The sequence below is a fragment of the Antennarius striatus genome, chromosome 3 (genome assembly GCF_040054535.1).
Source record: "Antennarius striatus isolate MH-2024 chromosome 3, ASM4005453v1, whole genome shotgun sequence".
NCBI lineage: Eukaryota > Metazoa > Chordata > Actinopteri > Lophiiformes > Antennariidae > Antennarius > Antennarius striatus.
Genome location: NC_090778.1, coordinates 24,710,418 through 24,726,694, shown reverse-complemented (window position 1 = coordinate 24,726,694; position 16,277 = coordinate 24,710,418). Strand labels below are relative to the sequence as shown.

The window sequence follows — 16,277 nt, the reverse complement described above, 5'->3', positions numbered from 1 at the left end:
TGACAGATTGGCAGCATCTCTAATCAGTGGCCTCTTCCCTTCACTCCGAACCCCCCCCCCCCACACACACACACACACACACACACTCCCACCACCACCACATCAACTCCTTCACTTCTGATCATCCACAAATGGCTTGTTACCAACGGCGTTTGTTCCACGGGTGACATATACAGTATAATGCGCATCAAGTGTGACTTTTCTTCCTTTTTTTTTTTTTCCACTTTTCAAAAGTGTCGTTTTAGTTACCAGGACTGAATTATATACATAAATATATCGTCAACAATCCGTCATGAAGCGTATCTGTTTTCAAAATAGACATAAAGAACATGCGCAACGGAAATTATTGTCATTTAGAAACAGCTTCTTGAGTATAATAAATAATAAAAATAAACACAATTAAACTTGAAATGTTTTTCTTTTTGCAAATTAAACGCAGCTCATTTAAGGCGAGTGGGAATCCAGTGTTTGATCCAGACAAAAAATGTATATATACATGTATAGATGTATTTGTTTGCCTGAAACACAACACATCCTAGTATTGTTGTTTTTTAATATACAAATTTATGTTGAATTTTTTTTTTTAAAAACTTCATCAGCATTAGAATTAAATCAACCAAAAAGAAACGCGCTTTTCTAAACTTTCGACCTTTCGGTGGATTTTTATTATAAAATCAATATGCTTGTGTTTGCACGCGTTAAATCATCCTCACACACAGATAAATATAGACCTTGTCAGGTAAATTGGCCACCACTAGAACTTTAAAGGCATCTCAAATAAAAGTCCGTCATCCACCCTCGGCTGCCAGACTCTCATGTGTGGCCCCCAGAAATAACCATGAACCCGGAGCCATGTTTCCCTCAGCCTTCAATGGGATTGGTTCTTATCTCGCCCGCACAGCGCTGCTGACCTGTGGGCTCCCGCATCAGAGGTGTGTGTTTGTGTTAAGGTGTTGACCTGTCAGGGGGGACTTGTTAGGACTTTAACTCCGACTGCTGGCGGTCTCTAGACATCCGGGGGTGGCATCGATTTGAAACTTGTCCTGTCTAATTTGATGATAACATCCAGTCTGCCCCGACGCAGCACCATGGACAGCGCACTGTCTTGACCTTGCCTTGCTATCAAATTACCCCCGTCTGGGCCACGGAGGGAGCCCGGCACCAAGTTTACTATAGGCTGAGGGAGGGAGAGAGAGAGAGAGATACTTCTCTCACCACATACAGATCCAGGGATTCTCAATCACAAAGAGGTTTGCTGGGGGGTTTTTTTTACCAGCTGCCGACGCAAACAATACAGACTTCATCTGATATTTTATAACCATGTCATCTTAATTTATATTTTCCTTACTTATGTAGTCTGGCTTTGTGATGAGCTGGTGGTCAGCTGTCCCAAAATAAACACGTCCCAGTGTTACAGGAAGTATTCAGATCATTTACATGCACTAAAATCTAAAAGTACTGCAATGAAAGTGCAACTTACAGTATAAGTTTACAAAAAAAAGTTTACTTGGAGTAAAAAGTCTATGATTAGGTTGGGGCTTATTTTAAACACTAAATTATACTAGTGGTTATAATAAAATCTGTCGCTTCGTGTGTTTCTCGTGTTCCCTAATCTGTTCAGGATCCTAACTTGTGATTCAAGATGTCAAACAAAGTGGCGTCAAAGTACATCTCTTACCTTCCTCTTTCAAAAACATTTTTTTGCTTTTTCAAAAGTGTTTAAAGAACATTCAGAACACGTTCTGCGGGCTATACAAAACGCAACATTTGTGTAAAAAAACGCAACATTTGTGAAGCGGGCTGAGAGATTTCAGTCACTTTAGTCATCTCTTCATCACACAGAAAGCAACAGATCTCCTGCACCAGGCGGGCTTGACGTCAAACCCAACAGAACTCTACAGTAACGCGGACGTCTGGTGCGTCTACGCGCGCATCGGTGCATGTCAATAGATGCTGAGCAAAAAAAAAAAAAAAAAAGGGGGGGGGGGGGGAGAGAGAAAACAACCTATTTATATTTTGCAAACGTTTCCAGAGTCGTTGCGCGCTATCAGCTGCTGCGCATGCTGTGGTAACAAGTTGATTTGGGAACCAGAATGTCTAAAGTTTGAGAGAGAGCCCCAGGCACTGACGGGAGGAAGGATTTACTGGTGGAGAAAGAGAGGGAGAGAGAGAGGCTGTTTGATGGAGCTCTACAGCTTTGAGACAGCTTGTTAATTAAAACCCCAAGAGATGAGGCTCTGCAGCCACCGTCCATATCAGAGCACTGCTAACTATACTGACAGCAAGTTACTTAACGAGCGAACGCCTCAATCCGACTGTTTTTTATCACAGGCGACCAGTGAGATATTTTAATTCGTTAAAATCCCACCGTGGCGGTGAAATATCTTGTTTTCTACTTTAAAAAAAAATTATGACAAACCTTCCTATTCTCTGTCAGTCCGGGGATAGAGCCCAAATGGCCGCTTATGCTTCAAAATCCACACACCGGCTTAAATGTGGCAAATTCGATTAAGAAGGGAAAGAAAGAAATGTCAGAATATGAGTGAATTAGTCTAGACGTAGGTTGGCTGGTATTAAATTCTTAGCTTTATATTCAGACACTGGAATTAGTCTCAAAAAAAAAAAATCAAAGTAGCTTGGATCTCAGGGAGCAGATAGGACCTCTGTGCGGATGCAAAGAGGCAACGTTAAATCTAAACAAAGAGGCTGTTCTGTGTGTGTGTGTGTGTGTGTGTGTGTGTGTGTGTGTGTGTGTGTGTGTGTGTGTGTGTGTGTGTGTGTGTGTGTGTGTGTGTGTGTGTGTGTGTGCGTGTGTGTGTGTGTGCGTGTGTGTGTGTGTTTGTGTGTGTGTGTCTACCTGTGTGCGTGTTTGTGCGTGTTTTTGTTTTTGCATTATTTTTCTTGTGTGTGTGTGTGTGTGTGTGTGTGTGTGTGTGTGTGTGTGTGTGTATGTGTGTGTGTGTGTGTGTGTGTGTGTGTGTGTGTGTGTGTGTGTGTGTGTGTGTGTGTGTGTTTGTGTGTGTGTTGCATGCGTTTTCTGATCAATTTCAATCGAGGTCATCTTTCTCTTTGTCCCCATGCATTATTCCACCTTAATTGAACCCGCAAACCGCCCTTTGCCTGCGGGATCTCTGCGCAATTTCAATTCTATATGCATGCATGTGTGAGATGATGGCTTGTTAAGTCGAGGAAAACAAATACCAGGAGAGTCTTACTCAAACACTCCAAATGTATGACGGGCCCATGGCCCATTGTTCAAAAAATAATTGAAGTGCTGCTTGCCTCTCTCCCCTGCTTTGCTAATAACGTGTTAGCCAAGTGTAGGCCAGCTCATGTAAATAGCAGTTGGAGAAGATGTGGCTTTTTATGAGGGGGGGCGGGGGGGGGGCGGGATGAGGTGAAGCCTGACTGGGTTCGTGTCTTCTGGGGGCTGCAGGTGGAGAAGTCCCGCACACACAGTGTGAACCGACCTGCTGTGGCGCACAGCAGAGAGGATGTCAAAAACAAATACAGCTCAATCAACAATGAAAGCTCTCCTGTGGTTACATTTTTATACTATATGTCCCAGCAAGAATCATCCCACGCAACTTTGTTGTTGTTGTTGTTGTTGTTCCTCGTGGAAACAGTTCGACAGGTGTAAAAATAAAGAATGTAACTCCCTCGACCTGAATCGACTGTCCTACAGAGTTGAATGAAATTAACCACCATTCAAGAGGGTTTTTTTTATTCATATAGAATGATTTAATTGAATTTTTAGTTAATATTTGTGGACTTTTCGAGGTGAGTCCAGAGTGAGGAGGGGGAAATAAAACCCCGACACTATTTATCTGCTGTCACATTACAGGATGTCCTGGTTCTGATCAATCAGCAAAATAAAAGTTGCTTAAAATACGTTATATCCATGTGGTGATCATAATGAAACAACATAACCATCAGCACAAAAATAGAACCGGTTGTTTTGGCATTAAAAAAAAAAAAAAACTTCTACACTTTTTCCCTTCCTCCAAACGACCACATCATCAGATCATTTACAGATTTTGATTGGCCCGTTTAGAATTTCTTTTTTTTTTAAAAAAAACAAAACATTAAACTGGCGTAGAAAAAATAAAACGTTCGCACGGTTTTCAGTGCGGGAGGGAGTCTTTCTAAAACGCGAGTAAAGACCGTGTTTCTTTTGTCATTCTCAGCCGCGTTAAGGCTCCTGCACCTGATCTGTTTGTGACTGGTCACGGGGCCACGGCGCTTTTTAAGACAGCTGTAAAAAGCTCTCCAAGTCTCCAACACATTCATCAACGTCAGACACCGACAAGCCGCTATTTAGTGAAAGTGTAACTGCAGCAGTATATCTTCGAACAGAGTGGACTACTCAGCAAACAACACAATGGACCCCCCCCCCCCTCCCCTACCAGCACCTCGGTTGCAACCAATCTAGAACAGATTATAAAATCGGACAGATGATAGTTTGATGGTTGAAAATATAACAAATATTGATCAATTAAAAGAAGGGTTTTAAACTTAATTTTAAATATGAATGTATCAATTTTATTTTAGTGCACTTAAACATAAAATATGTCCTATATGACACTGATGAGTCCAAGATTTTCTCTCATTTAAAATTATCTCTGCCTAGATTTCGTTGTTGAAATTAATTCTGGGGTAACTCAACAGATTAGGTGCGTCTTTACATAAGGCAAGCTGTTATTTATCTGAGTATGTAAAAAGGATCCTTTTATTCACTTAAACATAATCCAGAACGTGGTTAGTGTATACATTCTGCTGCCTGACGTCGCTCAAGCAAACAACTAATTACCTACAGATCAAATATCTCACGATGGTCTCCGGATTACTTAAAAATTAAATACATTTCTGATCACTGGTTTTAATCGACGTGATTAACAAAACAAACAAAAACCCCAGTCGATGTAGGATAAAGCAATTATAAAACTCCCCCCATGATTCACAGTTGCATTAGTGTCGCTTTGCAGCGGCTAAAATTTCCTGCTTTTAAAAAATGGCTTTGGAAAGAAGCAGCTCTGTGCTGAGCGGTGGGCTGTGGGCTGAGAGCAGAGCTGAGGAGAGAGGGTATGAGGCGTATCTTGTGTCAGAGGGTCCCAAAACGCAGAGCGCCATCTAGCAAAAGAAGGTAGAAACAATAATAGCGAGGAGGGTCTGAGGCGGAGAGGCTGCCTTTACGCACGCAGCACACAAGGGCGCAGAGGGACGCCGCGACAAAGCGCCGCGGTTTGGAGCTCTCAAACACTACAGACTTGGTGTTTCATGTCCAGCCCCAGACACGCAGCGCCTGCTATGCGAGCTCCCCGAGATTAATATGTGATCCAGCTGAAAACCATGTATCCATGTTGTTTTGGATGTGTGTTTTTTGTTTTTTCTTTCCTTCAAATATTCTACCAGATCAAATACTAATGAGCATCCGAGGGGTCAAAACTGCAAACCAGCTGTCAGTGGTCAAACTGAGAATGAGAGGAAAATGGGAGAACTTTTAATGTCAAAGTGGGTGAGGGTGGGAATGGGTGGGTGATGACTCCCCCACTTGACAAAACAAATCGATAATATTAATATCATTTCGCTCCACCACACTTTATATATATATATATATATATATATATATATATATATATATATATATATATATATATATATATATATATATATATATGTAAGCTTTTTCCACTAGATCTATATGTGACGGAGCAGTAATAGATTGTTATACACACATAATAATGACACGAGTGGTAAAAGATCATTCGAGCCTTATTAGTGAAGCAATCAATGTAGAACTATATATCTGAACGATCGAGTCTCGTTGTGCTTCATTCTTCTTCATTCTTCAATCTTGATCATCCTGGTCCAAATAATATGATCTTATTTTAGAGGCTGCCTAGCTTCTATAATTACAGAAAATTATATGAGTGCATTAACACAAGCTATAGAATAGTAAATGAACGGTGGTCTTTTTTTTAAGAGAAGTAGCATAAATCTAAATCTTCAATTTTGATGTATCGCTTAAACATGACATTGAAGTGTAATAATGCTAAAGACAACTTGGGAGTTATTAGTAGGCTTTTGCAATGATATATGAACCGATGTGTCAGGGGCGAAATCTCTCATATTTGTTATCTTGTCATTCGCCTCTCGACAACCAGCAATTTGTGGCAATTTTCCCTCCGTTAAGGCGTCCAATAATCCCCCCAAAGCGTTCACACAGAAAAAATAAAGTTTACACTGCATGGGCACATTTAAGTAGACCACTAATACAGTTTACAATTAATTATAATGAAACTGCGACTTCCACTGTAATGCGCCTCACCTAATTTTATTATATATAAATGATGATGAAGTGATAAGTGTGTGTGTGTGTGTGTGTGTGTGTGTGTGTGTGTGTGTGTGTGTGTGTGTGTGTGTGTGTGTGTGTGTGTGTGTGTCTTTGCGCGCGCACACACACAAAGGATGGCGACTGTTTGCCTTCGAAGAAAATTGAAGAATCCACAACAGGATAAAAAGAAAATAATGGATTTATTAATTAATGTGAAAATAAATTTTCGGTTTTATTATGGGTGATATTGTTTATGTGATCAGATGAACTAAAGGTAATTTGGTCAATGCTGATTTTAAAATAAGATAATCCTCACGTGGAAATACTCCAAATACTCGCGTCACGTTTAATTCCCTTCTTGTGTCTTACAGGTACAGAATACAACATACTTACCAATATTGTTTGATTACTTTCCTTCTATGCATTTAATTTTGTCATTTTTAAAAATAAAAATAAAACTTAACAATCAAAAATTGTAGCATTTATTCAAATCATAAAATTGCATGTTTCCTCTTGGAGAAATATTTTGGTTCTATAAATAATTATTTCCCTTCAGCATTTTGGTTCTGTTAACAACCCTGCAAGATGATATTAAATGTCCTACAACGGGGGCATTAAATGGACTTCCTGACAACACACTGGCCTCCTTATCTGAATTAATCCAGCATTTTATTAGCACAATCGGAGGGAACCACTATAGGAGGACCTTGGAACGCCCTTCCTTTGTACGCCTGAACCGCTATGATCCACCTTCTTGTCCACATTTTTATTTCTGCTGCATGTTCTGAAGGCCGCGCCATAGTACTGACACCCCACCACCACCACCACCACCCCACTCCCACCCCCACCATCCTTATGTGCGCGCCGCCTGCGTGGAACGGAAAGAGTGAAGATGTGACGGTGCGTATTTGAAGTATGACGAGCATTGAGCTTCACTCCTTTTCAGGCCCTTCCCTCAAATATACGCTCGCTTTCAAATAAGCCTCTTTGGCAATTCCATGCTGCTGCCCCCCCCACCTCCACACACACACTCACACACACACCCCCTGCCACCTTGACATGAATGGACTGACTGACCTTTAGGGCCATGTCCACTCTGTGGTCCAGTTTTATCCAAATAAGCCTTCTTCCCCCCACCCAGCCTCATATGGTGCCAGCAATTCTTGACTGATATCATCAGGGAATGCAAATGAATTTTGGACGAGGTGGGGGGTGCAAAGGGGAAGGAGGGCCAGGGGTGGGAGAACGGGGGTGTCGATGGTGTAGTCATGGACAAAATACCACACTGGCTGCAGAATGCTGGGTGTGGAGAGATGGGAATATTGAACCCCCCCCCCCCCTTTCCATCAGAACCATCCCCAAATTCAATATATTCATATTCCAGAAATATTGACCGTGAAATACCAACGAAGGAGACGGGGGGAAAAAACCCGCCATTCAAATGAGATGCGTTTATATCTGCATGGCCTTTGAAGAGAGGAGAGGGGTCATGTCACTCAGAAGAAGGAAAGGGCCACTCCGTTATACCCCCCACCCTCACTCCTTTCCTTGCACCCGTCAGCCCCCCCCCGTCTCCAGCTCCAAACCCACCCCCCATCACGTGTGCACGCGGAAGAACGCACGCGCATTTTCCACTATAGCGCGCCGGCTTTGGGGGCGACACAGAGGCTAGATTAGAGCTTTGCTCCTTTAACAAGGGGAGAGGAGGCACTCCTATAATCAGAGCGGCGGTATGTGGGGCCACAAAGAGCTGGCGAGCTCAGGGGTGACGAGCCTTCTGTGGAGAGGTCCAAGCCCGAGAAACGCTCCATCCGACGTATCGCTGGGGATGAAAACACAGTGGGTAGAGCGCAAATCTCCACGCAACAAACAGCGAGACAATTCTTCCGCCTTACGGTGTCTATACCCCACAAAAAAAAATCTAAAAAATAAAAACCCCGACATCAACTAATCAACTAATGATCCAGAAACGCAGAGACAGACACGCACCCCTCGTTGATGGTTCAAAGTGTGTTCCTATACGCGACTATCCTTCCAGCCTCCACCCCTCCCCGAGGCGCAGCACCGTAACACGGACCTACACGTTTGATGGATGGTGCTGAGTAAGATGGAAAAAAAAAAGAAAAAAAGACACGTATTTATCAACACAGCCTCTGAGGTGGATGGGAGAGGGAAGGAGCGGAGAGCGCGGAGACTAAAGGGAAACCTTTTCTACTGTAAGAAGCGCTTCCCCGCGGCACGGATGAAAAATACCCTTCAATGCGTCGTTTCAGTCAATCATAATAGACCCACAGCAGCCTCTCTGAGAGACCCAGGTGAAACACGGAGAGAGCACCAGAGTGCAAGCCTGACAGTGCAGGCATCAGACAGAGAAAACAAGACTAAGACAGACAGATAGACAGACAAACAGACAGACAGACAGACGGACGGACAATTTGTTACGCATTATACAAACAGCCGCCCTAATCATATTTGTTTCGAATTTTATTTCCAGTTAACAACTCTACGAGTATCTGCACAAATGCACTCCAATCTCCTTTCCAGAGGCTTTTATCATGTCACAGTAAAACCAGATACAGTCATAAAATATAAACCAAATGAGTCTTTTAACCAAATCCTTGGCAGAGGACATTCTCTTGTGTTTAGTGGAGAGGTTGGATACCTGCTGAAAAGCTTGCCAATCTATTGTCAGTGGATAATATAGCAAAGGACTACAGAGGGTATGGGCTCAGTGGATTATATCTTTACAAGCATTATTCTGCCTGAGTGACTGGCTAGAAAAAAAAAAAACCCCGCACAGGCTACAACAAAGATTGGTCAGGCATGAATGCGGCCTGTGTGTTTTGTCTTCACAGCATATTAATCCATCAAACCATGAAGTGGGGACTATTTGAGTCCTATAGCTACTTTAATGAGCTTTTTTTTAAACACTTAAAATGTAAACTTCAGAGCAGTTAAAAAAAAACTTCACACCTGATAAAAAAAGAAAGCTTACTTGTGGGTAGTTGTGTTTTTTTTGTTTTTTTTAACATCCTCTTTTCTTTGTTATTTATTTATTTATTTTCACATAACGCGGTGAAAATGGGTCACCTATAAATTTTTTTTTATTTTTTGTCAGATTTAATTTAACATGCTGCTGTTTTAAAACTGGGGAGCTTGCATATGTACTGCGGTGGCGCAGTCACGCACCATCTGGAGCGTTTCAGACAAGAGAAGCCGTAAATATTGCTGGAAAGACCGGGCGTTATCAGGTATGTAAGCCCGGGACACACACCCCCCCCCCCACACACACACCCCCAACACCCCCTCATATGTTGACATAATCAGACTGTTGGGCCGCCTATTAAAACCTATCTGAATTTAATAAATGAACACAGTGATTAAACCAAGTTTGCGCGGATCCCTGAATGACTCCCACTGTTGGTTTGTTTACATTTTTTGAAGAGGGTGGATTATTATGGGATGTAATGCCCCAGGGCTCTTGGGATGTTATCGCAGTATTGAAATTGCTGTTATGTTTGGACCCTGAGCAACAGGTTAGCAGCGCTTCAACTCCAACTTCAACTTCAATTCCTCAGCCAATAATTAGCAGCATTGACTTTAGATGTTATGAGGTCGCTGTGTCTTCTCTAATGGGATCTGTTGCAAACACGCACGAACACACACACACACACACACACACACACACTCACACACACAAACACATCCCTTCAAACTTGACAGAATGAATTAGGAGTTCATCTTGAAGCTGAAAACGCGCTGTTACATCCGTTTCTCTCTTTTCCACTCCAAAACCAAACATTTCCTTTCCAACCATCCGGGTCTCCTGCTTTCTGCTGTGATTTATCCACCGCAGCATTTACATATGCGCACATGCGCGCAAGTAAACACCTCCATTCAAGGGAACACTTTCACCTTGGAATTTAATGCCACGTGCTGATTAATTTCTCAGTGATGACAAGCTCGCACACACACACACACACACACACACACACACACGCACGCACACACACACATACACACACACACACGCATATGTGAGGGAGCGCACACACAAAGACACACGTCCATCCTCTTTCACTTTAAACCTCTATATATATTTTTGTATATACATATATGTATCCCTCCACCTCTTCCTCTCACACTTCTCTTTTACACTCACACCCCCTTGCTTTATACGTTTTGGTCCAAGGAACACACAAGACATTGCAAAACGCACACACACACACACACACACACAGACACACACACAAACACACACACACATTGAGGAAAGAGAGAGACAGAGAGAGACACACAGAGAGAGAGAGAGAGAGAGAGGAGGAGGAGGAGAAGGAGGAGGAGGAGGAGGAGGGATAGAACGTCAAAATGAGCCTTACTTTTTTATTTTCGTGCTGTGAATCTTCATCCATCCGCCGCTGATTGAGCTTGACTTGACGCAGCCACTTCTTCTCCCCCAGTGCTAAATTGTCTGTGCGCTTTAATTAATACATTTCTGGGCTGGGACCCGAACCCAGAAGCTTCAGAGAGGGAAGAGGAGTGCAGATTGAGACATATTGAGCTCGCTTTAAAAGGATCATTTCATCATGTGGGAGGTTGGGACACACAAAGTTTGGACCCGTGACTGGCATTCGGGAGAGACATGCATATTTTAAAACAACAAAGCAAGACAGAGACCAGGGGCCCCGGGGGTGGGAGGGGAGAAAACTTGGAAAGAAGTTACTATCAGAAGAGCAGCTGTCATTGTTGGGCAAGTCCTGAACGCATATTAAGATATAGTCTTGTGAAAAAGAACCTTGTCCAAGCAGTGTCATTGACGGGCCATTCATCACTCGAGCAAGTCTTTAAAGTTAGAAAACAACCAATCAAATATAAATCCCCCTTTTTCAAACGTTTTGATTTGTGGAATACAAGAAAATACAACTTATTTTTGGGAGTGTTTTTGTTTTGCTATTCCAGTTTTGTCAAGGTTATAAATTGATTTTATTCCACAGATTACATTGGAGTCCAATTAATCTTTTAATTAAAAAAAACACTACTGGCAGACATGCTATAGGTAAATTACTGTTTACAACTGAACAATAAATGGAACCTAATCTCTAAATCTAATTGAGAAAATGCTAACCTTCTGCTAAATTGTAGAGGAAAAAATACGTATGAAACCTTTTCATCGTGAAGCTGAACATTTTTTTTTAACCCTAAAATATCTCAATATATCGAGTGTTTTTGTTTAAAAACGTCTCCCACGTCTATTTTGTCAAGTCACACACAATTGTATCCCTCCCAAGTAAAGCCAGTGTGCTTAGCGCTGTCACTTCTGCACAGCTTTTACAATATCACTCCCCCCCTTTTTTTTTTCTCCTCCACTTTACTGGCCGGTTTTCTCTCTTGTGCATGGGTCCATTCGTGCAAAAAAAAAAAGGAGAGTGGAAGGTATAAATAAAAATGTGGTGGCTGTGGCGAGAGATCTGTCCGCTGGAAATGAAGGGCCAAGGGGGAAGAAGACAAAGGGGGGAAAATGCATGCAGTGGTGTAGAGCTGGATATCTCTGTTAGTTGTCAGCGTTTAGTCCATGGCTGTGGAATGCTAATGAGTGAGGTCTCCCTTTTTTTCTCCTTCTCTTTCTCAACCCCCCCCCCCTCTCTCCCCACTCCTCTCCTCGTCAACCCCCACCACCCCCACCCCCTCGTCCTTCCCTCCCTCCTTCTTCCATCTCCCTCCCCCCTTTTCTCTCTCTGGGAGGAAAAAAAAAGCGGATCGATAGCTGACCCGATGGTTTTGGCCAATGCTTTATTTATCTGGCCAGGCAATGATATTATCAGCCTTGAACGTTATATACAGCAAACGTCTTCCTAAATCAACACAAAGGGATCCGCTTACACAGCGATCCGGGGCTTTCTCACAACCGCCTCTCTCTCTCTCTCTTTCTCTCTCCCTCCCTCCCTCCCTCCCTCTCTTCTCTTTCTCTCTCTTTCTCTATGTCTCTCTCTTTCTCTCTCTCTCTGCCAGTAACGCGCGCACACACACACGTAGTCAAGCTGGTTGGTACGCGGTTTACGCACACGCAGGAAGACCTCACACACATTAAGAAATCCTATCCTATCATCGCCTACACACAGTTTTGACAGTCATTACAAACTTACATGCCCCCCCCCCACACACACACACACATACACACACGCACGCACACGCATAGATACCCACGGGGCGCGGAGAGGCGACCCCGGGAGCTGTCCCCTTATGTTACACTCACAACTGGGGATATTTTATACCCCGTAGGGCTGGATTTGATCCATGACATAAAGGTCGCCCATGTGGTCCTCGGACAGATCTCATGTCAGCACACTGTAATCATATGCTTCTCTCCATTGGATGTTTACAGTCAATAGAACATAAAAGTCGGTTATTTGCTGAGATGTCGCGCATATATCTCGCGGGAATCCATTTAATTTGGGACCATCGTCGTCATCGAGTCGCTCCCAGACGCGCTACAAGCGTGTGCGCGTTCACGCGCGGCAGACGCGTCGGAGCACTTGTTGTCCTGTGCTGTCATCATTTTTACGCACAAGACAATATGAGAAATAAGCCGTGTCATACTTCAGAGGGCCCCCCATTCATACGCGGAGCCGCTATTTGGAAATTGTTATTGTCTCAAACAACAGTATTTGTCAAATGTGACCGAGGAAACCAGGCTTCTATAAGTGAAATGAAGTGACGTGTAACGCCAATAGGACATTTCCACCGCTGCATAAAACCCATTGGCTTTGCATTGAAGGGTTTTGGAGAAATAGGTTCCCTGACAACTTAGGATAATAAATGTTTCGCTTTCAGACAGATATCTCAAACGTGAAATCGCACCCAGCTGCTTGTGTAAAGCAAACAAATAGCCCCCTGTGTTAGGAGTCCTCCACTTGTGGTTTGATGAATGAAACCAGACAAAGGTAAATGGTTATTTAACTCATTTCGTAGTAACACTTTGGTAACCGGAGTTTCCGAAATTACAGAGACACAAATGGGGCCCACGGTGCGCCACATATCCATCTCCTTTACCCACCGCAGTTAGCGCAATCTGACAGTGCATTTACTTCTCTATTAGTGTACTTTGTACTTTCTGGTGTTCCTTTTTTTTGTGTGTATTTAATTGAATTTAAGTACCGGTAATGATGTCGTCAGAGTAGACGGACAGAAACGTGAAGTTAAACGTCTCCTTGAATAATTAAATTATGATCTATAATAATGTAGGCTAAAAATAAAAAATAATAATCCTACCCTTTTCCTGGAGTCTTCATGTATTCTACTCATATTGCTTACACAGAAACTTTAATTAGGAACACATGCCACCATTTCAGCTGTTTTTGAACTATTGCTTTATATAGCCTGTAGTGTAACAATTGTATAACCGAACGCTCCCAGCAAGAGGATAAAAGATAGTTACTCTAGAGGGATTTAGAATACATTATCTGGAAACAACTAGCTGAAAGCTGCGTTTAATAACCCAGCAAACAATTTAGTCTGGAGCTAAAAAAAGAAAGAAAAAAAAAACTGGACTGTTTTGACGGCCACGGTGAAGACATATCCATTCTCTTTGAAAAGCAAACATTTATTCTGACATGCAGGAAACGATTCTCTGAATTAATATTTTTAAAAAAAAACAACAACAACCCCACACACACCAACTTAATAACAAACACGCTAAATAATTCCAGTGCTTTAGTAATCATCCCGTTTTCAAGGCTGCTTTTTGGACGTTTTTGCTGCATCTTTTGTTATTTATCGTGTTCAATTCAGCTGTGTTTATTAAAAGAAAAGAAAAAAAAAGAAAAAAAAGAAAATGACTTTTCAGCACCTTCTTCTGCAACTTTCACCTGACCTAAATTTCCAACGCCAGTGAAAAAAAAAGTAATAAAAATAATAACAATTAATGATCCGAGGTGGAAATTTTTTTTTTTATCGCACTCATGTTTGTACAGTTGCTTAAAGGTAAGAACGAGGCGTCTGACAACTGACCCGGAGTTACAGACGGGTCGATCTGAGCTAATAGAACAGACATTAATCATGAGAATGAAACCTGCGTCCCTGTGAGAGAGCATCTGAGGACAACCAGCACAACATGGAGCATCCATCCATCCAGCTCGGGCTTTTTCATGTATTATATAGCATTTGGATGACGCAGACAGGACAAACAAATATAGCACCCCACCGACCACCACCCCCCCCCCTAGTCGTATAAGGCAGATAACCAATATGGTGATATCAAATTCAAGACATTGCTACACGTAGTTCAGCTCCTGTCCTCCTGTCCTTCATCGCTGCCAGTCAGCAGATGAAGATGGCACAGAGGCAACAAATCTGATGGGGGAGGAATGGAGGAGAGAATGGACGGGGGTGGGTGGGTGCGGTGGGGGTGGGGGGCAACAGGCAAATGTAATAATTGTCGCACTGAAACCCCGTTTTTTCTTCTCCGCGATTTATCGCATTTTATCACCGTGGGTGTGAGTATGGCGCCAGTTACAGACAGATCCATAAGCGCCCTGTTGGGGGAGAATAAAGACGGTGGTGGGGGGGGGGGTTGAGGTGGGGAAGGGGGGGCACACAGGTGCGGACCAACGCAAGGACAGACACACTATGTAACCCATCTAACACATTGAGGACTTATCGATACACTCATTACGTTCTGAATGAATCGTGCCAACCAAGGCCACATCTCTTTCTGTCTCCTATACACACACACACACACACACACACACACACACACACACACACACACACACACACACACACACACACACACACGCACACACACACACACACACACACACACACACACACACACACACACACACACACACACACACACACACACACACACACCCTCTCAGACGTATTCCCCCTTTCATTTGCCTCTGCTCCATGGTCTCTCTCTTTCTCTCTCTCTCTTTCTTTCCGTCTCTCCCTCCCTCTCCTCCGTCCTCCTCTCTATTCCCACACAATGCATCACACTCTGTGTTCCTATCGACTGGCTTACATGCTGTAAAATACATTTTCCAGATTGATCACGCATATCACAGCAGCTTTACAGCGGGGCCTAACCCTTTTGCCAAATGACGCCCACGTCAATAGCGAGGCATCATGCGTTAGAGGGTTTTTTTTTTGTTTTTTTTTTATAAGATGGAGGTGAGAGAGGGAGGGAGAGGGGAGAATATTGTTTGGTTTGTGAAGAATCACCTTGATTAAGCCACAGGAGGTATAGGATGGAGGTGGTTCTGTGTGGCGCGCAGGCTTTTTCCTTGCTGTCTGGGAAAAATATTAAACATTAATGCGCTCTCAGGCTGGCAGAGAACTCGCTCCTGCGGTTCTTCACGCACAGCTTTGTGTTAGCAATGCCAGTTTACGTGAGTGGGTCTGTTAAATATAAAAAATAAAAAAAAAAGTATATGTACACATAGTGTAATTGCCAATCCCATGTATCACCTCGTTTTCGCTTGTAGGTGTCACAGATAAAATCATCGTGTTTGCAATCCAACCCCTGTCTCCCAGAAACCATATTTCTAACAATAATATGTTTCAGTGTAAAGAAATGCAGGATAGTGACTGTAAAGGATGCGCTTTGGTTATTCCTGGAGAAAAACCAGGAGACAACAGATGTCCTCAGATGTTTTTTTTGTTTTTTTTCTTGTTTTTTTTTTAAAATGCGCCCGAGCAATGGCTGACATTTGCTTGCATGGAGGAAAATGCTTGAGAATGAGACATCGTTGCCTATTTCTTTTTTAATAGTACAGTCACCATCACACAACTTCATCAACCGACCCTTCTGCAAAAAGCTGCATCATGGAGTGAGCAAATTGAAGGCAACAACCAATAAAATTCAAGAAACAATGAAAATGTTCAAGACGAAACAAACAAAACGTATTTTGAAATGATATATTAAAAGTGCTTTTGATTT

General features: G+C 42.7%; 1 protein-coding gene across 1 annotated transcript in view; it reads left to right on the top strand.

The window, feature by feature from the left end:
• arb2a (ARB2 cotranscriptional regulator A) overlaps nucleotides 1-16,254 on the top strand; it is a 150,022-nt gene extending 133,768 nt beyond the window's left edge. Inside the window, exon 11 of the mRNA XM_068310630.1 lies at nucleotides 16,109-16,254. Within this exon, the coding sequence (XP_068166731.1) occupies nucleotides 16,109-16,254 (146 nt within the window). The remainder of the gene's footprint in view (nucleotides 1-16,108) is intronic.
• Nucleotides 16,255-16,277: the final 23 nt, after the last annotated feature.